The sequence below is a fragment of the Perca flavescens genome, chromosome 12 (assembly GCF_004354835.1).
Source record: "Perca flavescens isolate YP-PL-M2 chromosome 12, PFLA_1.0, whole genome shotgun sequence".
Taxonomy (NCBI): Eukaryota; Metazoa; Chordata; class Actinopteri; order Perciformes; family Percidae; genus Perca; species Perca flavescens.
Window position 1 is genome coordinate 19,706,495 of NC_041342.1, and position 26,318 is coordinate 19,732,812.

The following is a 26,318-nucleotide window of genomic DNA, read 5'->3' on the forward strand; positions in this document are numbered from 1 at the left end:
ATTTCTGCAACGTGGTTCAGAGCTAAATGCACAATAAAATCAAAAGAAAATGATATTCCTAGATTTCCAAATACACAATATACAGCAGCACTGAAGTATAAACCAGTTACAGTAATTATCTAAATCCAGCTTTGTATCCTGTTTGTGTGCTTTTCTCTTGAAATAATTCATCCTCTTCAGGATGGTTCAAAAACCCAACAAATCTGCTTGATCAGGACTGTGAGGTTTGATCTGATTTGATTGACAGTGGCATCTCTTTGTGGCATCAGATTTACGTCCTGGTTGATTTAGAATTTATATTTAAATGAAAACAGTGGAAGTGTGTGTGTTTAGCAGTCTGGAGTATACAAATAATAATAATAATACATATCTATCAAGTTCTATGCTCTCTTGCTGTTGATACATGAGCTTCCAAGTTTTCAGAATTGTGTGCATAGTTCAATTTTTGTGTGAATACAATGGATAACTGTAATACAAGATTTCTTTCAAGAGATGTCACACCAGACACCCAGTTCATAATACATATAAATATTGCAATACTTTCATCAGTGGGCCATAGGCCAGTCAACATTGTGTTACCTCCTCCTGTGATAGATAGTAATTTAACAGACATTAATTCAAATGAAAATGTTTGAGATTACAGCTTTAATCAATGGATAATAAACACTATTAGAGTATTTAACTTTATAGTAAGCAATAAATTGATTTCAGGCACTTTTTAATCAACATCATTTTGCTTCATCACTCACGATTGTCGTGTTGCATGACTGTAATTACTGCATCCACAAAATGAGATGCATTGCATTGTGGAATTTTTATCAGTTGATATATATATATAGTGGATACATTTGACACTTAGAATTCGGACATTAAATATAGTGCACTATTGAGTAAATAAGGGTTATTTTTGGTGTGTGTGTGTGTTTGTATATGTGTGTGTCTCCACGGCAACATAAGCAAACAATGTGACATCATCCTTCACCAACAGAGCTGGCCCACTTCAAACCAGTCAGCAAAGCACAAATACAAAACAATATCTTAGCTGAAATGATCTTAATAATTACTGATGACAACTAAGCTATCTCCATGACAACTGAGCAAACTCCATCTGTTGTGGTTAAGTTTTGGGGGGCCTTATAGGAGGGGGTTACCTTGTACGGCAGTTGGATTCTCAGGATTTACCCCTGCAAACTCACACAGACATACACATACACACTTTCAAATATCTGACTATTAAGTTGCATAGTTGGAACAAGAAGCTCTTAGAAATGCATAAGTCATACATCAGGGGGGAAAAATTGGGCAAATTAATGGGCAACATTCCTGGAAACGGGTGATAAAGCAGACGGTTTCCTGATGTCCCTAAGGGCGAAGGGCAAAAGAGCAAACTTGTACTATGAAGGACTTATCGGTTAAGAATTTAACTGTTCACATTTTGTAAACAGCATCAAGAAACAAAGCATCACAAGCCAAGATTTGTACAAAAACCCAATTATTTAACTTTATTAACATCAATGTTTTTTCTTTTTCATCAACAGTTTCTTTTTAAATTCCAGTTCTTTATCAACAAATAGAAAACAGACTGTGTGTACAACAGATCGAACCCCTACAGCACTAAGCATTCACAAGGTAAAAATGAACATTTTAGTTTTTCGCAAGCGTTTTCAAGTCCCCCCTCCCTCCCACCACCGCCTCCACCACCGCCACCACGACGTTTAGGCCTCTCGCGATCAGACGCTTCCCTCCTGCGGCTCGTGTGGGAGAAGATGTGTGCTTGAGTGGTGCGATTGGGTGAGGACGGGTGGGGTGGAGAGTTGTGCTGTTTTTCCTCATTCAGACAGACAACCAGCTGTCAAAGTTACTATGGTAGTACAGTAGATACAACGGCGTTTCCATTAATACACACTCTAGGACAGCAGGCTCTCTGCAGTGTCTCTAGGGTCGGTAGATCAGCAGAATGAATCCTTTTTAACAATATACCTTTGAAGCTGTGTATATATATATATGTGTAATTGTACATATATATATATAATCAATCATAATTATATATATATTTATAGTTCTATTTCTGTATAAAATAATATCAGGTTTCAGTCCAACGGGCCGAGTCTCTTTCCCACTGGTAGGAATGGTTGATTCTGTACAGTTGCCAGCTTTGATGGCTCTACTCCGCAGCCCATAGGAACCACTTCCGCTCCTTTCGGTGTGTGTGGCTCAACTCCAGCAAACTGACCAGGCTAATGGGCAGCGAGGAGATGGGAGGGACTTGAAGAGCAACTTTATTTAGAGATCGGGGAGTTTTTTTTTGTCAACTGCCCTTTGGGTACAAAAGTCTGTTTTCCTCAGGTAAGTTCTCCGCTGTGGAGTATGAAGGCCTCAATGCCATAGTATTCTGATGAAAAACAAAACAGAAAAAAAAAAAAAAGAAGTAGAAATCATGTGCTTTCCATTTCTGTACATCTCTGATTTAGTCTCTTGTTAGGTAATTTACTTCTTGTTTTATAAGTAGCTACCGCGTTTACAGGCCAAACTTTAGTTCAAGGGTGTGCTCTGAAATTAATTTTGTCAAAGTTAATTTTTTTTAATCCAAAACGGCAAGTGAAAAGGCAATTTTTTCAAGTAAGACCAATGTTTATGACATATATTGAATAAAACAATAATGTCATGTGACAAAATAAATCCGACAGCAGCTCAGAGAACAGTGGTCCTCCTGTATTAGTATCTAGGAACGTGTTAAAAATACATGTCCCTTGTGCTAAAGTACCCTAAAATAAAAAAACAAAAACAAAAAAGTACCGCTTATGAAAATAATGCAAGCCTCAGGCTGGGCAGTTTAAGACAAAATAAATGTCTGATGTTAACATGATAATTAAAAACAACAAATATACTAAACAATAACATTTGACACAATAAATCATAATATTGACAATAAAATTAACAAGAAAACAGAGAGAGTGCTCTCTTAGTGCTACCAGTAGCCTTTGACAATCAGGGAGGTTTGGCTTCGACAGAGCAGAGAGGCAAGCTGCCAGTCTGCGCTGTCGTATCTGTACAAGAGTTGTCATATTTGTCATAGTCATTGTAATGTTTTTGTTGTTATTTTTAAAGCAAAATCTTATGTGGTTGGTTAAGTCAGCGTGGATCTCTGTGATTGGTTAAACCCGTCGCCGGGTCTGCAAGCGCATCCCTTTCTCCTCCCCTCTGGTAGCTGCGAGGGGTCAGGTTTTAGGGGGTCAAGTGAGTGGATGGTGGCTGAGATGGGACACTTGGCACACTCCTGAGAGGTTTGACCAGGGCGTCTGCTCGGTGGGAGTGGTTATGTTGCATAGTGGTCAAAGCTCCCCAGGTACTCCAATGCTGCCCTGTAGCACAACTGGTACTGGTCCTGAGGAGGAGGAGGAAGAGGAGGAGGAGGAAGAGGAGGAGGAGGAGGAGGAGGAGGAGGAGGAGGAGGAGGAGGAGGAGGAGGAGAAGAAGAAGAAGAAGAAGAAGAAGAAGAAGAAGAAGAAGAAGAAGAAGAAGCCTCAGTAAGAACGTCTGCATGCATGGCTGGAATATCACATTTCAAACCTGTAATTGTACTATTCTGGTCTGCTCTTTAAACACGACATCTATTGCATTTTGTTCTGTAAAATACATAATGTTATAATGTGTAGTGAGGTTAACCTCCATTATGTAATAATAAGTGTATTGGTATATGTGCAAAAATGTTTTTGAACTCATTTAAATTCACAACATGGGTATCTTCTTTTATATGTTTTTAAAATGCTTTGCCTGTTTGTTACAGAATGCAGTTATATACTAATACTAATAGGAATACTATCCTGTCACTGTGGGATACTGAGTATGAACAGTCTCTGTTCTTACCTCGGTCTGCACCATGGCAGGCCGCTGGGTGCGAAGTGTCTTCACTGTCTGGAAGAGGTCGACTACTCCTTCGTACCTCATCCTCTCCAGCACGATGCTGAGAGTGATGAAGACTCCGGTCCTGCCCACCCCGGCACTAAGGAGCACACCCAATAAAAGTTGAATAAACGCCTCTTTAAACGATTTTCAAGAAAAATAAACATTATAACCTTCATGAAGGTATGACTTACTGCAGACATAAGGCATTAGACTGCATTACCTTCAGCCAGGTCTACTTAATAAACTGGCACCTGAGTGAAATTCTTATGAAATGTAAAAACAATTGAAAGACCATTTAAATGTGATTTTTTTCAGACAGGATGATCTATAATTTGGTATAAATCTCTGTCATTACATAGAGCACAGCTTATAAGCCATTTGAAAATGCAGAGAATATTGTGAGAACTCTGCTGCTACACAATCAAAATTCAAACAGTAAATGTTGCAAGCATTTATAGAGCTCTAAAGTAGCAGCCATCCTTTATGCCTACAGATTTGTCTTAATTGTATTATTATTATTATTATTATTAATTTGTGCCACTTTTCCTCCTTACCTGCAGTGTACAGTGATTGGTCCATCCTGTCCAAACTGTTCCTTGGTTTTGTGCACTTGTCCAATGAAATCAATGAAGCCTTCTCCGGTTTTTGGCACTCCTTGCTCGGGCCAGTCAGTGAACTGGAATTGGCGGATTGTTCTGGACTGCCCGTCCTGACAGAGAGCAAATAGAGGTACATAGTACGTTGAAGAGGCGTAGGAAAACTGACATGTATGTGATGTATATTGTGTGCATAATTTAGCTGAGCTTTCTTCAATGCTTTTATTCATCTTTATGAGCAAATAACACTCTGCTTTATACACCACTCTCTGCAGCCTTCAGTCTACTATGCACTTAAAAAAACACACACAGCACAGCTTCTCAGTCAATGTCTGCGACTACCGTAACCCTGCAGGTTTTCGCTAAAGCCATCTAATCATCTAACTTACACTTGGGATGCAGTACGAATAAAACTGACAGCCTGGCAGGAGAGAAAACTAGCAGCGTGATGGCACGCGAGGACTGGACTGACAGACACTTAACATGGAGTCCCACATTTGACAGCATCATGATGTCAGCATGTGTGAATTAAATGTTTTTCGTGCATATTATCATATTATGTTTCATGCATATACTATCTCTTTCAAGGCACATACTGTATGTATATATAAACATATATATGTCTGTGTGGAAGAAGGAGTGGATGTGGGATTAGAGTGCTGTGGGCCTTCTGATGACAGTAAAGTATATTTATAGCCCATTGAAACTACTGCATCACAGGGAGCTGCAGTACTGGCCCTCGGGGATTGAAGGCTATGCTTTTCATGTATTTTCACAGTGAAACACACACACACACACACACACACACACACACACACACACACACACACACACACACACACACACACACACACACACACACACACACACACACACACACACACAATCCATAGATCAAGCATACTAAATCTGGGTAAACATGTTTGATGGTGCATTCACTTAATGTCAGCCTGTCAGGAGAAATAACACGGGATGCATTCTGAATAACTCTACCTTGAAATCACAGCTGGTATAATTTTTAACACTTAGTACGACTGTTTATATTTGTAAGAAAACCTAAAATTAAAATGGATTTTGGGTGAGTGAATCCAACATACCCTGGCATCTGTGACTTTGAACTCTCTGAGGATGTACTGGGGCATGTTGTACTCAGCCATTGGATCCACCACAAAGTATTGGTACCTGGCTGAACGCTCTGCTGGCCAGTACTGATGACACTTCTCCTACAAAAGAAAAGGGAGGCAAAATTTCAAGTACTTATATTTGAAGAATCTTTTTCCAAACGGATTCAGGGAAAAACAAATGGACTTTTATGTAATGATTGCAGGATATGATTAGTACGGTTTTATGTAAGTTATTAGTCATTTTGAGTCATGAGAAGGTCTGCTTACAAAAGAAAATCGAGGAGAGACTTATCTGTGGTTTTGAAAAAAACTGTCTGATTTATCTTAGGTTGCAAATATTTACATTTGTTTGGGTTCTTAACTACAGCAATGATGTGCATGAAGGCTTTTGTTCATAAACTGTGATTATGGATGAGAGGGTGATAAAAGCTATGAAATGCAGTTGAGTGCTGTCGGAATCACTTGCTTAATCACAAAAAACAACTCAGTCAAAGATATTATGAATTTAATCAAACTGGTACCAAGATGACAGCACTGATTTTTTTCCTTAAAGGATTAGTTTGAAGTTAGGGTGATACACTTACTCATGTTTTGCTGAGAGTTAGATGAGATGAAAGATACCACTCTCCTATCTGTCCATTTAATATGAAGCTTGTGCCAGCAGCTTGTTAGCATGGCTTACCATAAAGACTGGAAGCAGGGAGAAATAGCTACCCTTGCTCCATCCAAAGGTTAAAAAACTCTGCCAGCACCTCTTTTGATTTTGTTTGCATTTTTGCCTTAATTAGATGACATGCATAGGTCCTTGGCTGGAATCAAAGGCAAACCAGTTACTTTTGACAGAGCTATGCTTTCCGTTTCCCCCCTTTTCCAGTCTTTATGCTCAGTTAAGCTAACCCTGTCTTGGCTGTAACTTTATATTTAACGGACAGATGTGAGAGTAGTATTGATTTTCTCATCCAACTCTTGGCAAGAAAGCTGATTATTATATTTCCTAAAATTCTGAACTACTAAATTTAAGATTCACTCCTTGATTTTGTTGTGAGTGTATTTCTATAAAGAGTCTAACTAAGAAAACACTATTAAAAAGTCACTATTTAGCTCTCTTGTTACCAAAACATTCTGTTTTTTTTTTTTTCAAAGCTTGATGCAGTCATGCAGTTTGGGAATCATCAGTATGCTTGGAATACAACCAATTATTGACAAGCATGCTAGTTTCAAACCAGATGTATTCCGGTCGTGGTGATAAGGAAGTTAACTTTCAACCAAAATTACTGTTCAGGGTTGGAATGAATTAATATTTGAGCTGTGTGATGCAGTAGCATAGCTGAACCGACCTATAAACATTATTATCATTCCCTGAAATGTTCCAAGGGCCTACAGGTGCATGCATTTATTACAATATGTGTCTATGTATTACCCGTCCCATCTCTCGTAGCTTCGTGAGCATGACGACGATGGTGGAGTTGTGCTCCCACAGCATTCTCCAGAAGTCCTCGGTGGTCTCTGCCAGGGGGCCCTGTGTGGCCAGGTAGGCCTTCTGCTGTCTAAAGATGCAACACCACATAGAGGAAGCAGGAATTAATCATAACACATAATCATTATGAACTTTATGGTGCTTTTACAACTGGTATTATAAAGCACATCACAAAGCAATAACCAGAAATGGATTCAAAGATAAAGGAGTGCTGTTGTTGTAGAGGCTGTTAAACCATCTCGCATCCCAATATCTTATAACAAGATATAAGTCATGCAACAAAACTGGTGTCTTATAAAGTGCTCAAATACATTCAAACACAAATGTATTCAAATAAAATTCAATGGCTCGGGAAGAGCTTTCTGTGTTACTCCTTACTATGGCCACGCCAAGACCCGGGTTATTGACTTCTTATATACTGTCTATGGGTATTGAAGGGCGGTTCTTAGTAATAGGGGGCACCGTGAGCGCTGAGCGAGCAGGTACAGTAGTGAGTTGTCATCTATGGAAAAAGATGGATAAAGCAAAAAAGCTGTCGGGGGCTAACAATAGAAAAAGAAATCGGGAAAAGGAGATAGCATGTCAAGGGATGCAACAGCAGTTAAATAAGTGTATGGTGAAAGGCAACAGGTAGGATTTAAAGTGTGACGTCTGTGCTTGGAGGCTTGTAAATATTCATGTTAACAGACTAGCTAGCGTTTGCTAACACTGGGAATGTAGCAGCCAAATGGGGGTTCACGGCTAGCTTAGAATATGCAAAACTGAGGTTTGAAAACTGGAAAATATAATGTACAATGTACAATAAATGAAAAGAAACTGGAAAACATAACTAATGCAATAACTCTGGTTTACCATGGAATCATGCATATATTTTGTTTTACCATTAGCTGTCAGACATACAGGCTATAGTTACATCTGTTGGGTGACATGGAAGCTGTAATTACAGGGTCACATCTCTCTCTCTCTCTCTCTCTTTAAAAGGTCTGTGCTAAGTAGCTCTCCATATTTGTACTTTTCAAAATCCAAAATGTGAATGTCAACAGCAGCACAACCTTACTGCATACTAGTTGTCTTATATGATGCCATCACTAGGCTTATTTAAGAATTGAATTTAAGCTGCTATATTTAACAGTGAGTTCATTTCATTCAGGTGTGAGGATGGTGGACCAGGAAAGACAGGGGAAGGCAACATGTAGGTCTAACATTAGGTTGAAGTGTAGGGGGAGCCACTTGATACCATATATATATATATATATATATATATATATATATATATATATATATATATATATATATATATATATATATATATATATATGTACATATATACCATATTATTTATAATTTTGGTAGGCCTACAGTGGCTGATATACTTTAAAATAAACCTTTATTATTTAAAGCCCATACATGATGATGTCCGGCACACTTATTTATTTATTTTTTGTGTGTGTGTGTGTGTGTGTGTGTGTGTGTGGGGGGGGCATAATTGTTGCTGCATACCCCTCTGACACTGGGTTACGCCCCTATATACAAGGAACCTACAGTGGCGTGACTTGACTTAACCACTGGTTAAAAGTATTGTCTCCCAGCCCTTGTCACATGACCAATTAATGTTTCCATGACAACTATCCGAAATTCTGATACCATGGAACCAGCACTGGAATTGTTTTTAAAAAAGTGGCAGACTGAGCTTATAGAAAATGTGTTTTGTATTTGGATATACAATTTGTTTAAAAGGAAAACAAGTGAAGTTAATAATGAATGTGATGTTTTATTTAGCAGAATTACATTGTGTTGTTCCTATCCTATAAAGCTGTATTCTGATAAAATGCCCCCCCTTACTGATTATTGCCCTCGCCACCCAAATTAAAAAATCCTGGAATTGCCCCTGGTACCCGAATGCCAACAAGAAAAATTCCTAGATATTTAATGAACATAGCAAACAATCCTTGGCACTAATCATCATCATTGAGCTATTTAAGCCTGTATATATCCTCTACATCATCCTCTCTGTAAGGCATCACAGAATGAGAGAGAGAGAGAGAGAGAGAGAGAGAGAGAGAGAGAGAGAGAGAGAGAGAGAGAGAGAGAGAGCACTTGATATGCTCACAAAACTAGAAATGAGCTCATCCACCAAGCCAGAGCTGTGCTGGTGTCCTACGTGACTTCAGCTGAGCAGCAGTTTTTCTGTCAAACAGTAGGTGGCAGCAGCGCACCAATCAACAGAGTGAGAGGGAGCTGAGTAACCCAACACAAAACACACACGATTGTGCACGCACACTCACATGTTTGCAGCACATGTAAGTTTGCATTCAGGTGGACGCAATACGCGTGCTGTAGTTTTGCATGTATATTCAGACACGCTACCACACACGCACACACTCAGTCACACACTGAGCCACGGCTGAACAACTAATGAAGGTGCTGCAGGCAAGGCACTAATGTGGAACCGGGAGATTAGAATATGCTCAGAGCCTCGCTCGCACAAATAAAGAAACAACAGATTGGTTGAGAGGAGACGGCATACGAGGAGTAGAAGGCAAAGGGTGAGAAATCAAATTAAAAAGATGAAAATGGGGGAAAGAGAAATGCGAAGTAAAGAGAGGAGATGTACAAAGTAAAGGGAGAAGATGTAAAGAGGAAAATGTGAGGAGATGAAAAGAGTGAGCACTACTCTCTCCAGCTGGTCATCAGAGCGCAAAGTAAAACTGACTGCTGAGGAGAGGAGAGGAGAAGAGAGGAGAGAAGGAAGAAAATGAGAATGTAGGAAAAGGGATTGTTAGAGCGGAAGAGGAAGAAAGAGAAGAGAAGGGAAGGGAAGCAAACCTAAGCACGGGGATGAACACTAAATTTCAAATTGATAGGGTGGATCCCTCTAACCTCCCCATAATACAGCCCTAAGCCAAAACAAAAATAATTCTAACCGTATCACACAATACTGACTTCTCTGCACACAGTGTCCTGATGAGCGCTCTGCCAAACAGCACAAAGCACTCTCTGCATCATCCCACATGACTGCAGTGCTTGAGGACATAGCGTTTCATTTCAACCTCATTACAATGCTAAAACTCCAGCCTGCATTGGAGCATATCCAGGGCTCCCGCCCCTGATAGCATAGCTGGAATCAATGGTTTGCCTCTCATTAGCTTAGCATATTATTGGCTTTTCTTGAAGACACTGGGGTGAAGGGCACTGGAGGCCCCTGTTAGATTTTTATTTATGCCCAGCCTTTAAAAGTGGCTTAATCACACATAGCCGCCGATGCAGACAACAGGTCCCCACCCGGATACGTCTGTCTGCCATGATGTTTGGATGGAAAATTAAGATGGTGAGTGAGAGAAGAGGGTGGGAGGAGAGATAGTGAGCAAAGAGTTTGCGAAGAAGACAGATTAAGGAGGAGAATAGAAAAGGAAAAAGAGAGAAAAGCAGAGAACATGGAGGAGAAAAAAAGGGAGGGAGGGGTTTGGAGAACACACTTCATTATACTACTCTCTTGCTGCATTTATGCTATTTACACAGCAACAATAGAGGTTCTGCCTCTGCGGAGCTCCGTCTCATTAACAACAGGACCGGAGAAAGAGGAGGGAGTTAGGGGGTGGGAGTGGGGAGGTGTTGCCCCGTACGAAGCAAAACCCCATATGGACTCAATGGCATTTCAGGCTCGCTAAATCCATCCCCTCCCTGTGCACTTCAACCACAGAGAGTCAGCTCTGTCTGTCTCTTCCATGGTACTTCTACAGGTATAAAACAGAGAGCTGCCTTTTCATCTTCCTAACTCTAGGAAGCAATTTGGACTCACAGAGCACACAATGACATGCAGTAGCTTCAATATGAAAGCGGTAGTGGCTCAGCGGACGAGAGCCACATTGACAGAGCCATGAGTAATTCTTGCATCTGAATACTGCTCGGTGGGGACTCGTCTTCAGTCCCCTCCCATACATTTTCATCTAATCCACTGTGAATACCTACTGAGTTTTTCACACCTATAACAATCTCTAATGCCAGAATTCAACTGCAGTCCGAAAGGTATTAGGACAGTGATGCATTTGTTGTGCTTTGTTCTCCAGGACATTGGATTTGGACTGTAAGGTTAAAGTGTAGACTCTCAGATTGTATTTAAAGTGCTCATATTATGCTCATTTTCAGGTTCATAATTGTATTTAGAAGTTAAATCAGAATAGGTTTAAATGGTTTAATTTTCAAAAAACACCATATTTTTGTTGTACTGCACATTGCTGCAGCTCCTCTTTTCACCCTGTGTGTTGAGCTCTCTGTTTTAGCTACAGAGTGAGGCATCTCACTTCTGTCCATCTTTGTTGGGAGTCGCACATGCACAGTACCTAGGTAAGCACTGCTAGCTAATCAGAAGCAGAGTACGAGAGTGTGCCATGCTAGCAGCTAGGCGAGCATTATAACGTGTGTTACAAAGTGACGCACGTTCGTCACAGAAGTCTGGACTACAATAGAGCCGTTTGGAGCAGTTTGTGAACAGTGTTTTCTGTTGGAGATGGTAAGTCCCTTTGGGGTGGACTTTGGGCTTTTTTACTTTGGAAGCCTAAAACATGCCCTGGTTTTTTTAACCAGGGCAGCAGTTTTCAGATTACATTATGTGCTTACATAATGGCAAAAGGGTTCTCCAATGTTTTCTCAGTTAGCCTTTTAAAATGATATCAGATTAGTAAACAGAATGTGCCTTTGGAACATTGGATGAATGGTTGCTGATAATGGGCAATGTAGATATTGCATTAAAGATCAGCCACTTCTTTCTACAACAGTCGGGAACCCTTTTGCAATTATGTAAGCACATAATGTAATCTGAAAACTGCTGCCCTGATTAAAAAAAGATAATGCAACTGATCTCAGCTCATACTCCGTCTATAATGGAGTGGAATGGAAATTTCTAAGTGACCCCAAACTTTTGACCGGTAGTGTACTTCAATATTTTATATTTTATATCTACCTTCAAGTATGTGACTCTTTAACATCTACAGAATGCTCCAGCCAGGCCTAAACGGCATCCATCTTCACTTTTTGCCTTCAGTCGGGTCCAACCCGCTCAGTTGGATTGACAGGTAACTACATCACTGTAGGACCACGGTTCTGCTGAATTTTTCTAAAATTGGGGGACTATGTATAAAAAAAGGGCTATAAGTCCATTCTATAATGTTTTTATTGTTTTTTCAGTAATACAATAATAATAATAATAATAATAATAATAATAATACAATTATTAACAAGGACATCCTTGATCTTAGGGTCAAGTGGAATGTTCACAGACAAGATGAACATGGTTTTAGTGATCACCTCCCTCCAGAAGGTTTTCATTTTGTCACACTCCCAGACACAGTGCATAGATGCTCCTTTAGCCTAATTGCATTTAAAGTCCTTCATTTTTTACCACACAATTTATGTGAACAATGCACATGCATTAAATACTCACTAGAGTACCAAATATGTATTAATCCATCACTGAAAATAGTCCCAAAAAAATGCTCCCATTTGAGTAATGTTAACTACAGCTGTTTTGGGAAATTACTGAGCCTTGGGAACTATACATTTGTGAACCAGTTTTTAAGAATACCTCCCCACTAAGAACAAATGGGCTTGGGGATGAGAGCCAAAGGTAGTGTGGCAATTGGGTTGTGAAGTTGGAAAGTATTGAGAGATGAAAGATTTGGTCTTTTTAAATAGGATTTGTTAATATATAAATATGTATATCTCTATATTATATATAAATATAGAACAATGCAGCCTTATCCTTTAAAGCTCAAATTCAGCACTTTAACCTCACTCATTGTCATTGTCAGCAGCTCAGATCTTAAAGTTGAAGTCTTTTGCTTACCTGTAGCCGTCAATGCAGCTGGCATTGATGTAGTCAGAGCCCTCGACACCACGGATGGGCTGCAAGCAGACACGGGTGGACTCAAAAGGCATGATGTTGACCAGACGGTTCTTGAACTTGTTGCAGGGCAAGTTGGCGCTGATGAAGCGTGACGTGTGGGCTTTGGAGTTGGCCAGTCTCTGTTTAAACAAAAGGTTGGAAGAAATGAGACAGGGAGAAGGATGGAGAGAAAAAAATGAGAGACCTGTGACCTGCAGTAAACAAACAAGGAAGTCTGAAATGCTTCCCTGTCAAGTCTCTATTTAGATGTAGACTTAAGGTTTCCTGTCAAGATAAATAACAAATGCTGCTGGTAGGTATAACTAAGTGCAATGGACTTGTCTCCCATAGAGTCCCAGAGCTCGGAGGACTATGGGCGTGACAAGCTGAGTGCTGGCAGCGGACAGAGCACAGATGGACAGCACAGGAGTGTATGTGGACAGTCATGATACTCCGGGAGAAATGTGTGTGTGTTGTGGCCAGACTGTGGCCCCCACATACGCTGCAATCATTCTCTCACTCTTTCATTCTCCGTTGTTGGCAGGAGTGTAGATGCTATTATCACTTCAAACAGAATGGATCATGGTCATAAGAGGGCTAATGGCAGAGTCGCGCTGGGAGGAAAGTGTGTAATAACATCACAGTCGATGGCTATTGACAGAAGGTGTGCGTGTGCATGTGATTGCAAGTCACCTTGAACACCAGCTGTGTGTATGTACGAGTGTCAGTCATTTTGTAATTTTCCACGTGTAGCTGTCTTTGTGTGTGTTTGTTCTGGCCCATTGTCCCTGAAAGATGTGTGTTCGTATGAATTGATGCAGTGCTACTGTAGCTGCTGAGATGTCTCAGCACCAATGTCACAGAGACAAATTCCTGCGCATTGGCTTATTTGGCGGATTAATCATTTCAAACATGTTTAACCCTCTATGTGATCACACCGGCACAATAGCGACACCCTGGACATGATGTAAGAATTCACAAATGCAGTCTGATGCCTGTTTTCATGATGTTAGACAATAAAAGTGCAAGCGCAGCCTGGTGCTTCCAGATCAGAGTGGATTGATGTTAATTATCAACAAAAACTCACTTGATGTACAGTGTTACAATGTCACCCCTGCAAACTATCCAATGCACTATAAATCAGAAAAAGCTATTCTGAAATGTCTTTTCTTAAGTTAAATGCTTCATTACATCCTGCAGTAAAAGTAAACTTATTACACTAAAAAAACTCATCAAATAACTAGAACCTAAAGTAATCATTGTCTGAGGTGTGAGCTTATCAGTCACCTTGAACTCCAACTCCATGGCAGTAACTGTCTCGCCGGGCGGGGGCTGGGTGAGTTTCTGGATGTGGGCGTACAGGTTGCGTGCCGGAACCTCAGTGTTGCCGCATGTGGCGGCCTCCAAGAGTGCTTCATGGATAAAGATGTACTGGTCCTCAGTCTGGACCATGTAGTTCCTTTGGGCACGCATGCATGTCACATGGCCGTAGATGTCTACAGACTTCTCGTGTTTCATGCGCTCCAGCATGGCATCGATCACGATGAAGCAGCCAGTCCTGCCCACGCCCGCACTGATTGAAAGAGGCAAGAGTTAGAGGAGGGGTAAATAACTTAATGTTTCTCCCTCTATACATATTGTATTATAAGGTGTCAGTTTTTGCATGAAAATGTGAACTTGATCGCTCTATGATTGAAACAAATAAACAATAAATATCTCCTGTGAGAAGGATTTTAATGCTCTGTGTAATGTCTCAAGCACAAGACTTTTCCTCAGACTTCTTAATTTAAATAAAACTTTATTCCTCTAACCTTCAGCTTCTTTTACTGTGTATACCCTTATTGTGATGTACGCACATATGTATGTGTATCATAATGAAATCTGACGTTAACATTAGGTTATATGTGTGTACGAATGTTCATCTGAATGTGGTCAAAAAAGATAAAGATGAGCCAAAATGCATTGAACATTGTAAGTTTTCCAGTCCTATTATGTTCTCTCTGTTTGACAGCTGAAAACTGGACATTTTGCTTTTTAGATTAGTTGATTTACATATTCTAGCGAGAGCAAGAGCTGGAGCATAATGTTATTGTTGCTGCAGATTCTGCACAACGTTTGTGATTGTAGAGGCATCCTGAGAGGCTTTTCGATTGGCTGGAACATAGGAAACAAAGAACTATTGAGGTCAAATTCATGGGGAAGAAAATAAGTTGTTGACCCCAAAAACAGGATTTCCGCATCTCTGTTGAATGCGGTTTCCTATACGGGGTATTGGCACTGATCTTTGATTAAAGAACACAACCCTGTCTTAACCAAACCTTTTCACCCATGAAGAAAACAAGCCATGCAAAATAAATAAATGTGATGGTGACAATTTGCAGTTTATTTACTGTATGCACACATACTGAGCTTGTTCCAGTCTACACCCACCTGCAGTGGACTACCATGGGCCCTGCATCTGGAGGATTGCAGGCCTTTACCCGCCGTAGGAAGGCCAGGATGGGGGTGGGGTACTCTGGCACCCCGTGGTCTGGCCAGGCCATGAACTGGAACTGTCTAACCTCTCTCTTCTCACTGGAACCATTCTGCAGAACAGTCAGTCAAGTAGAAAGGTGTAAGTTTGCGCTTAGTTGGATACCCTGACATGGTAAATTGTAATTGGCTGCTTTTTGAAGATACATTTTGTCAGGCTGGGAAGTTCTTTTTTAAACAGGTTAAGGTCACACTGTTTTGATGAAAGGGAGCTGAAATTCTACAGTTAAAATTTGACACATTTGGCACTAGTCATTTAATCAGAAATAAAGCTATTCTAAGCAAAGGTCTCAAGTTCACTCATAACTTTGATAGAAGCACATAATGTGTTCTACTTAATGGCTGTGATCATTCTACAACTGTAGTTGTAGATAAAGGGTATAGTTTTTTAATTAAACAGTTTTTTGGAAAAGGTTTCTTGGCCTTGTCACCATTCTTGATAGAAACCGCTGCAACTGGAAACTTTGCATTTAATTAGGAATTATAATAATGTTAGAATTTATAACGGGAAGAGGAGAAATAAAGCACACATCAGTCACATCATCATGGCACTGAAGTATATGAATCAAATGGAAAATTGAAATATCTTATTGAATTTTTGAGAACAAGAGACCAATCTTGGATGTTAAAACCCAATTAACGCAGTAAAAAAAATGATTCCAGTGGTAATAGCCTTTATCTTTATTCAGAAAAATAAGAAATTACATTTAAAAATGTGACCCCAGAAATTATTAACTGCAATTACCGGCTGGAAACATGTCCTTCATGAGCATGCCTCTCTATATAAGTGCAAATGAAAAAGGCAGTACTGTACCTTGTAGAGGGCGAAAGTACGAACGCTGTAAGTAGCCAACTCCACAGTGTCCAGCATGGTGACCTGGATCATTCCATAAGTCTCTGTTCCTCGCGATGGCCAGTACTGGTCACACTTCACCTGGCAGAGCGAGAGAGAGGGCACACTGTCAGGAGTGAAATGCCGCTAACAGCCACCATGAGGCTTGTGAGAGGCTTGTAAGATCATACTGATTAACAAGGAGGGAACATTAGAGAGGTCAGATCAGAGGCTTTGTCCACTGTCTAATTAAAAACCGAAGACTCAGTCAGCTCCTGCTAAAAAATGGGCACAAGTCATTTGAGCATGTGCATCCATGTGTGTCTGCATTTGAAGCAGGCTTCAAAAGGGTATCAAAAAGCCCATTTTGTTTTTTACTGGCCTGCGATAATTTTCAATTAGCTAATTGTCGGGTGGTTTGCAACCCCTTTGTCATGTATGCTTTTGGTGCATTTGTGATGATTGGGCGCTGCATTGTGGAGGAAGATGTGTCTAAAAGCTTGTTCACGCCTGCCGTGAAGGGACAGCAGGTCTAGCCACCTGGCTCCATATGTGCACAGAACTAACTTCCCTGTGAATGAGGCTAAAGATCCTCCAAACACTGGCATTGAGTGGCTTTGCTTCACTCTGCATATTTATGAAAATGACAAACTGCCCTTTGCCACAATTGTCACTTTACTCCCTCTCTTTGGCAAGGATCAATTGGCATTAGACCGAAACAAAAAAAGGACTTTAAAAATGGTTGAACTCTCCTTCACTCAAACATTTACATGAACCCTTCCTCATCAGATTGATAATAGTTTGTTTAATTTAATAGTTGTTCACAGGGTCTGCAAGTATCTGAAGGTGATTATTCACATCATTATCTAAACACTTGGCATAGCCCGTTGATTGGCTTCTGGGCCATAACAATTTCCTCTACCTACTATGGTGTCTTAAATAAGAAGATTAACCAATTTTCAATCTGACAGAGGCACTCTGAATAACAGCATGAGCTAAAAAACAAGTGTATAAGTAAAGATTTTCATTTCATAGAATCTCTCCAAGTCTGCTTAACTCTCTTTTTACATATGTAAACTGAGCAGATGCAAACTGTCAGAATTGCATGGACTTGCTGCTATTGATTTGGATAACACGAGAGGAAGCGATGTGGCGAGGGTAAGCTAATCATATTGATACCGCAGTACCGAGCTGACATTTGGAAGCACCTGGGCTGTCTCAGTGAGCTGGTACAAATCAACAAACAAACTGTGCTAAAATCCCCCCTCACATTTAACCTCCCCTAGTGACAGCTCCCATTCAGAGGCATAGGTAGACCTTGCAGGAGAAACTCAATTGCGTGATGGGGAACCGCTTGCAGTACAAACATATGGATTTGCAGTCACCATTGTAATGAATATATCTGTGCTGTCTGAGGTTGGGTGGCATGTTCTCCCTCGCAAACACACACACACACACACACACACACACACACACACACACACACACACACACACACACACACACACACACACACACACACACACACACACACACACACACACACAGCAGGTTTCACTATCATCTGCCTCTGCTTTGAACCTTGCTCTTACATGTCGCCACCTGACCTTTTGCAGAGGACACAGACCCCTTATCTAGTCACACACACACACAAACACACACACACAAACAAACACACACGAGTGTGAGTAATACCTCTGGTCTCACTTCAAGTCCTGACCTTTTAGGGTTTCACTAACTAGTAATGATAATGCTAGAGGAAGCTGAAATTTGCCTGCTGCCGGATCTCATCAGATTTGTCAAGCTCCTGCTCTGTTTGGCATAAGACATCAGTCTGGCTGTGTGGTGGGAGGTTAACTCACTCACCATATGTGTATGTCCTCGTGCATATGTGAGAGAGAAATAGACACAGGATGTGTGTTTATGTAAAGAATATAACAGAAGTAATAAACACCATGTGTCTAATCAGGAGTAGTTTTTTGTTGTTTTTTCTACAGTATTAAATGTCTATTCATTATCAACTTGCAAATATTGTTGGTATGATGCCGTTTGCAGTCTGATAGGATTCATGAAAAATTTCACATATTAGATAACTGTAATTTTCGGGACTGATGCAAAAACAATTTAATCAATTCAATTCACAGTTAGATGCCTCATATGGTATTGTGAAAAGTAATTTAAAATTTGTGACAGACATTAATATCACAGGCAAACTGCTATGTGTAATTTAAATAAAAATGTACTTTTCTGTATAGCTGAGGTTGTAATTGTGATATACACCAGTGCTCAAGGGGTAATTACGTAAACAATGTTTTTTTTTTATAGCTGTTAAACCTTTATTTATATTGTATATGGAAACATCTTTTAATAGTATAAATGTCAGCAATGTTGATTAAAACTTTACATGCTCAAGAGTGTAATTAAACACCCTCTTCTGATTTGGAAATTCCAGCTCCAAACCGTTTTAAGATACCCTGACATAAGTTGGCAAAAAATGTTTCTACCTCCATTGGTGAAATGTGCTTTGGTTCTCTACGTCTCTCGCCATAGTGTTGGCAGGCCAATTGATTCTAAAGTGTGTGTAGGAGGTGGGGACAGGCTGAGAGGCTGTTTCATTTCTCTTCAAGATCCTTATGTGTGGTTATTTTGTCCCTGTCCATGTGCAGCTGTGAGTCTGAGATCAAAGCAGGAGAGCATGTTCATCTGTCACAGAGCTCTAAAAATTGCCTCTCAGACACACTAAATATATGGAAAGGTATTTGTGAGGATGTGTATATCCTCACTGAAATTGACCGAATGTGTAATAAAAATCATTTTATCAAGAATATCCGCGCTGCAAATATTCTCCAAGGTACAAATAAATGAGCTCTGACATACATACTGTGGCCACAATTTGCCTAAATGATTGATTGCATCCATAGCTCAAAATTAAAACAGATGATGGTACGTTTTGAAGGAATTTTGGAAATTATTTCACTTTCATTTACGATCCCTGTTACTTCCAGTCCTTAGTCTAGGGAGTCTCTTTCATTAAGGCCCCCAAATGCACAAACATAAAGCACCATGCACTGGCAGGGCTCCATGCTGAGTTATCTTCTCCAAGGAATTCATGAGCATGATTTTGTGATGGTAATTAAATAAACCCATCCCAATTTTGAATCTCAAGTTGCCCATGTGCTTCTTTTTTGTGCTTTTATTAGCTTGAATGTATTTTTAGGAGAACACGAGAGTTGTTGGGTGACAATCCTCTAAACTCCAACTTAATGGACAATTCCGGCGCAAAATGAACCTAGGGGTTAATAACGCATGGGTACTAAAGTGCTGATCGGGTTGCATTTTTCTGTCCGAGCCCTGCCCGCGTCTGACAGAAATTGGGTATCCGCACTCTAATGGGTACCAAGTCGACCGTTCTCTGGGATATGTTTTCATGCTAATCGAATGTGACCAGTTTTATGGCACACCGCTAATTGCAATCCACTAATCACTAAATAGCATAATGAGGGTCCCTACATGTAAACCAAAGCATTGAGAACTTTGTAAGTCAGTAAGTTTAGTAGACAATTTATAAAAATTATAGTTTATAAAGACAGTACCATTTGGTATACAGGCAGGGGCCATCTTGGGAAAACAGTCATGACCAGTCGAACGCCGTGTAACAAGTAATATAGCTCAAGCATGGCGTTCGTCGTATAAGCTAATTAGCGGTTTGCGATAAAACTGGCCACATTCGATAAGCATGAAAACCTATCCCAGAGAATGGTCGACTCAGTACAAATGTGTTATTAACCCCTAGGTTCATTTTGCACCGGAATTGTCCTTTAAGACTTTTCATTATAGTGGCGATGCCTTTAAGAGCCAACACAAATGTGTGCAAACACAAATGAGACTCTTGATATGTATAAAATCGTGTCATGGTTTTGCAAAAATAAATATGTAGCTATCAAGTATTGAACTCTGAGCAGTTTTTACATAACAAATGAAATAGAATTGCCTTGATTATGAAAATTTTCTGCAGAGTATATCCACGTGTTCTCATTGTATGCAAAGTTGCCATGGTAACTTACCAACACCATAAGTGGCAAACACTTCGAGGGAGGGCAAATAGGAAATAGTAAAAAGCAGTTTTAGAAGGAATTCATGGAGAAGATTTTAGAGATTGATGAAGACTCAGGAGAAGAGAAGCAACATGAAGCGATACTGTCCACAGACAACCAAAATATCCTTTGAAGTGCTTGTGACTTTGATCAGGCTGACAAATCCTGCTTTAAAGTAAGAGTGGGTGTCTATATGCCTTCAGGCTTTGTTGGGTGTAACTATACTTCCCCGGCATTGCGTTACATAAATATATACAAATATCTGTCAGGAAACTCAATTTTTGGCCATATTTCAACTTTCAAGCACTGACCATCTGATACGTCTGATACTGCTGACTTAAATACCTTTCAGTTTTACAAAAGAAGATCTCTTTTCCTCCTAGTATCGCAAGTCTTTCTCTAGTAACTTGCACTTCCCCATAGCTGAAGAATAAAATCTGTTTTATGTCTGTGGTACAATTTGAAAGAGTCTTGCGGCAGCATTTCAATGAGTATGGACGCAGGAAAATTAAGATAAATTATTTAAGACCTAGAAAACAACACTTTTTAAAGGCCTAACATTTTGATTTTAAAATGTTAGATTTTTTTCTGGGCTTTTTAAGACCCTGCGCAAACCTTATAAGTTAGTCATAGTTACAACTTATTATTCACAATTAAATAATTTATAGTGATTGAGTTCATATGTTGTTTATTATCATTAAATTATATAACGTATGCAATAAACCTTTAAGTATGCACATGTCAACACATCATTAAATCATAAAGAATTAACCGATATGGAATGAAGTCAGTGATTGTCAGCCTTTTATAGTAAATTACACTTTCTCTCCTTACCCGTGACTTCTCCTCCAGTCTGGTCATCATGATGATGGTGTTGGATCTTTGCTCCCACACCATCCTCCAGAAATCGCTCAGTGTCTCTGGCAGTGGCCCCTGTGTAGCAATGTAGGCATTCTGCTTTCTGTAGCCGTCAATGTAGTTGGCATTGATGTAGTCACTGCCTGGAACGGCTGTAACAAAGACAAGAAGTAAGGATGTAATTGATATATTACACAGTGTAATTTATTTGATCTAAGAAGGTTGGTCGAAAAAAACGGGTCAGATTGATTAATGAAAATGCATCATAAATCCTTCTGCATGGCAATTTCCTAACTACATGTTATGATGAAGCAAAAAAACAAAAAAAAGTTTACACGTGCTTTGTGGTTAAACTGGGGATTTCTAAAGCAGCAGCTGCAGGCATACAAAAGGCCTGTGGTACTTGTGAAGGTCTCAGGCGAAGGCAGTCTCTGTCAATGGCTATCAGAGGGGTTGAGTGGTTACATTCATTCATATACTCTTACCATCAACAGAGGTGAGCACCACTCTGGAGTGGTCATAGGCAATGACGTTTGCATAGCGATTCTTTGGCTTGTTGACTTCCATGTTGGAGTTCTCCCAGGTAAACTGCTGGCCTGGATCAATAGACTGTGAGAGAGGGCAGGAAAGAAAAGAGACAGAAAGACAGTGAGAGAAAAAGAGTGGACAGAGAGACACAGACATAAGGAAAGGAAAAGAAAAAAAAGAAAATAGAAGCACAAAAGGAGGCTCTTGAGTGTTAGATAAAATGAAGCAACACGGGAGGGTAGGGCATAGGTAACAATTACCCTACTGTCTGCTGTCACCCATTCAACCGCAGTATACTATGGACAACAAAGCCTTTTAATGGAACATATACCAACATCATGTCTCTTGAAAAGCAACAGTGAAGTGCTACAGGTAAGTGGTTGTATACTGTGTGAGAGATTGTGCAGAGTCAAGCTATCACTTAACAAAGTTCCATGTTGCTGGCTCCACTGCAACTACAGTTGGTGCATTAACAGGTTGATAATTTGCATGACATGTGATGCCTTGATTGCTAATGAAGCAGTAATATAAATGCAACTGTTTTGGGGATTTAAATCAACAAAAAAGGCCATTGTCCATAGATTGAGCCAAGAGCGCAAACATATTTCTCCAATTGTAAATCCAACAAGAAGAAAATGTTCAATTTAGCTGGAAAATGAATACAAGTTTTGCTGAAGCTTGCAGCCAACCACAAACACACATTCTCTCCCTTTAGAAGCCCTATTGAATTACCTAATTCTGAGAAGTTACATGCATGACTTCTTGCGGTAACCATGATTCTTCTCATCCTCTGTTTTTTTATTTTCTCATCATATTTCTGTTGCCCAGTCCTATCTTGTATTTTTTTTGTCTTGTCTTACGTCATTTGTCTCTCAGGCTAAGACGACAGTAGACTGCATACATATTGATCTAGGGAGATATGTGACGGCCTCCCATCCCATGGCTCTATAATGTCACAGAGTCACTTGTTATTCTGAATCGATCCCTCTCTGCTCACACCGGAACCATGTCCACTAATTCCCCAGAGCTTTCGCCTCGCAAATCCAGCAGGAGTCAGAATGACATCTTCGAAATTCCTTCACTTACTTAACGTGGTTGTAGCACTAATTTAATTATTAGTGGTTATCTTGTGTCAAAACGTGACAGCTCAAACATAATAATAATAATCATCATTGGATAATGGACAAAAATAAGGGCACAAGGTGTGGACTGGAGAGAGTAAAGATTAGGATCCTGGGGCCTCATTACAAAAAAATATCCTAACTGCTTATCTTAAGTTTCAAAGATAGGAAAAGTCCTATCTTCCTATTACAGAAGAAATTCCCAAACTCATGTCAGTGTCCTATCTCAAACCCAATATCTTCTCTTAATTTAAGAAATTCTAACTATAATTGTAAATTAGATTTTTCAACTGGCATTGGTCCTGTCATGCCTGTATCTTTGATTAGAATGTAACCGTCGGCTACTCGAGATGGACAAGCCGTAATACCTCTGGCTCTCTAGAAAGCTATCGTTGAGAAAAAAAAGACGGGCATTCAATTTTAGCTACAAGGAGTCAGAGGCACTAATCGTGTCAATGGAGGAGAGGAAACACCACCTTTTCAGGAAGTTTTCTTCTTAATTATCGGCCAATTCCAAATAAATCGTCTTGGCAGTCGATATATACGCATTAATAAATGGTCCGGGAAATTTTGTGTCATAATCAGTTTGAGTAGCCTTTTAATCATTATATTTTGGTATTCATCTTGTTCCCCATCATCATTTTCACTGCCATACAGACCTTTTGGTAGGTATTTTAAATTTAAGACAGGGTCTATGCCATCCTAACTTAAGTTTGGAAATCCCTAAGTTAGGATGGTTCTGTAATAGCTAAATTTCTGTCCTCAGATAAGATAGGATTTTATCCTAAATGCAGTTAGGAAACATGTTTCTGTAATACCAAGAGTCCTAAATGTCATCCTAAACTGAGATAAGATAGGATTTTAGACTTAGGAACTTTCTGTAATGATGCCCCTGGGCCATAAAGTGATGAGCAAAATAGCATCTTTAAAAGATGTCTGGGGTCCTAAGCTGCACATGAGCCAGGTGTGGTTTGCCATACTATTATATATCTACAACGTTCCACTTCCGGGACTGCATTTTGGTAGATATAGTTTGTGGTGCAGCTGCACTGTGTTGAGGTGTTTCTAATACTTTGCCCACCCCCTTATCAGCAAGGGTTAGTTTATACCCACAACGTTCCACTTCCATGATTGCTCCGGTGCTGACTATCTGTCCAATCTGAGTTTTCTGTTGCACGACTAAAACAACTTTTGAACGTACACATTCCACCAAAACAAGTTCCTTCCCGAGTCTTTTTTGCAGTGTCACCGTGGCTCTGTCCGGCGCTTAGAGCCCCCATGAGGATTGTAATTGGTTTAAAGAAATGCCAATAAACCAGAGCACGTTTTTCTCCCATCCCGGAATGCAAAGCAAGAATAGCCTTACTATAACAATCACAAGTACAGCAAATTAGCTTTCAATTGCTCACCTATGACAATAGGAACTTTATAGCTCTCACTATGTTGTCCTATGGCTATAATAAGTGGCAGCTGCATAGGTTAAAATATGGCATACAAGTTAAGTACAAGCTTTCAGACTTAAATTTTATTTCCAGAGAAAGCCATGTACATGTTATTTGTTTCTGAACAAGAAAAACATGGAGTGTTCATATGCAAGACATTTTCCACTACAGCTCCAAATCAGCAGTAAGAGTACTGTGTATAGGCCTATTGCTGCTGATGAGCTCAGCATTGCCAATTTCTCTGTCCGGGCCCACCAGAACGAAGAGAAAGATTTTATTTGCAGTCAAAACATGTCATATCCATTTGAGAGCTCAGTGAACACAGCAGGCACACTAGACTGATGACAACTAGCAAACAAGTTAGGTAGAGATGGTAGAAAAAGGTAATAAGCAACGCCCAATCTCACTGACATACTGGAAATGCTTTCAAATGAACATAATGATGCTATGACGTCTGCAGCGTGATATTGCTTCCTGCGATAAAAAAGACTGTTTGGGGGAGCTGCAGGATGCCTGATTGTCAAATTCTGCTCATTACCCAGTGTGCTCATTGCTCAGTGTGATGTGGACTGGAGTTATTTGTAAAGGAAGTGTCAGGCTGCCTAAAAAATCAGGGATAGGAAGTGGTGAAGCCTCTATAAACTCTGTGCCTTGGGGTAAGGCGCAACGGGAGCAGCCGGCGAACGTGACTGTGACGAAGCACCGTGAGCTCTGCCGCAGAGCCTTTGCTGGCACAGAGATGGTCGGCCATCTGCTGGGCCAAGGAGGGGGTCTTCCCTGGCTTGGAATGACTGGTGCGGAGAGGGAATGGGGCCCGGGCTGGTTGCCTGCAGTCATACAAGCCACTTCCCTGGCTTGATTCGTTTATACCAACTCAACAGGCTGGGAGGGTAATGTGCTGGAGAGGCACTGAGCAACACAAGAAAGCACTTAATTGAGTGCAGATTTTTACCAATGCCTAATTATCTCCCCAGTTAGCTGTTAATTTGAATAGTGAATCACATAAATATGTTTTATATATTTATATCATATTATATATCACTAGTCTTGCACTGCCAGACCTTCTTCCAGAGCGCTGTGGAGGAGGGTCTGGCTAGTCCACACAGCATCCCGGGATGGGAGAAAAACGTGGTCTGGTTTATTGGCATTTCTTGAAACCAAGCACAATCGTCTTGGGCGGTGCTAAGCGCCGGATGGAGCCACGGTGCCGCTGTAAAATAGCCTCGGGAAGGAACTTGTTTTGGTGGAACGTGTACATTCCAAGGTTGTTTTAGTCGTGCAACAGAAAACTCTTTCGACAGATATCACCATATATGGTTCTAAATATTTTTTTCATGTGGGCAATGCCACTGGATAGATGGTAGCGTGGTAATTTAAGTTGATCAAACAGATGCTATTTTAACAGTAAACACTGGACAGGGCAGATAACAGGACAGTTATAAAGGTTTTGGCTAGTGGTGATGCTCCGGGAAAGGTCATGAGGTCACCAAAATAAATTAGCTGTTTTTCTTGAGAGTGTGAAATTGCACAGCAAATGTCATGCTGTAAACATCAACATCTGCTGGTCACAGACAAATACATAGGCAATCACATAACCTTTTAGGTGAAGGTAAAAAAAAAAAAAAAAAAAAAAAAAAAAACAGTCATTACTTTTGGAATACAGTCATTCCAAAAGCTTTGTTGGATCCATCAATGTGAGGAACAGAGCTGATTAGACAAAACAAATCAAACATTAAGAACAAATAAACAAAAGACAGCTCGTTTTTCGGTTTTCAAAGATTTCTCTCCTCTTCATCTGGCCTCGCTTCGTCCCCAAACCAACTATGTGCCACTTTAAATGTAAATTCAATCCCTTTTTTGGAGGAAGAACACTGACAAGAGATAATCCCTCACAGAGTTGCATTGGGGAGACCGCCTGAAAAATAAC

At 40.1% G+C, this 26,318-nt stretch overlaps 1 protein-coding gene across 7 annotated transcripts in view; it reads right to left on the reverse strand.

Moving 5' to 3' along the window:
- Nucleotides 1-1,696: 1,696 nt before the first annotated feature.
- Nucleotides 1,697-26,318, reverse strand: part of LOC114565915 (receptor-type tyrosine-protein phosphatase F) — a 183,187-nt gene continuing 158,565 nt past the window's right edge. For all 7 annotated transcript variants that reach the window (XM_028594252.1, XM_028594253.1, XM_028594250.1 and 4 more), the window contains 11 exons: nucleotides 21,786-21,909; nucleotides 21,277-21,452; nucleotides 16,331-16,450; nucleotides 15,415-15,569; nucleotides 14,272-14,557; nucleotides 12,946-13,124; nucleotides 7,047-7,173; nucleotides 5,600-5,725; nucleotides 4,461-4,615; nucleotides 3,868-4,003; nucleotides 1,697-3,385 (listed from right to left, as the gene is read on the reverse strand). In XM_028594252.1, coding sequence (XP_028450053.1) covers nucleotides 3,317-3,385; nucleotides 3,868-4,003; nucleotides 4,461-4,615; nucleotides 5,600-5,725; nucleotides 7,047-7,173; nucleotides 12,946-13,124; nucleotides 14,272-14,557; nucleotides 15,415-15,569; nucleotides 16,331-16,450; nucleotides 21,277-21,452; nucleotides 21,786-21,909 — 1,653 coding nt within the window. In that variant the 3' untranslated portion in view covers nucleotides 1,697-3,316. The remainder of the gene's footprint in view (nucleotides 3,386-3,867; nucleotides 4,004-4,460; nucleotides 4,616-5,599; nucleotides 5,726-7,046; nucleotides 7,174-12,945; nucleotides 13,125-14,271; nucleotides 14,558-15,414; nucleotides 15,570-16,330; nucleotides 16,451-21,276; nucleotides 21,453-21,785; nucleotides 21,910-26,318) is intronic.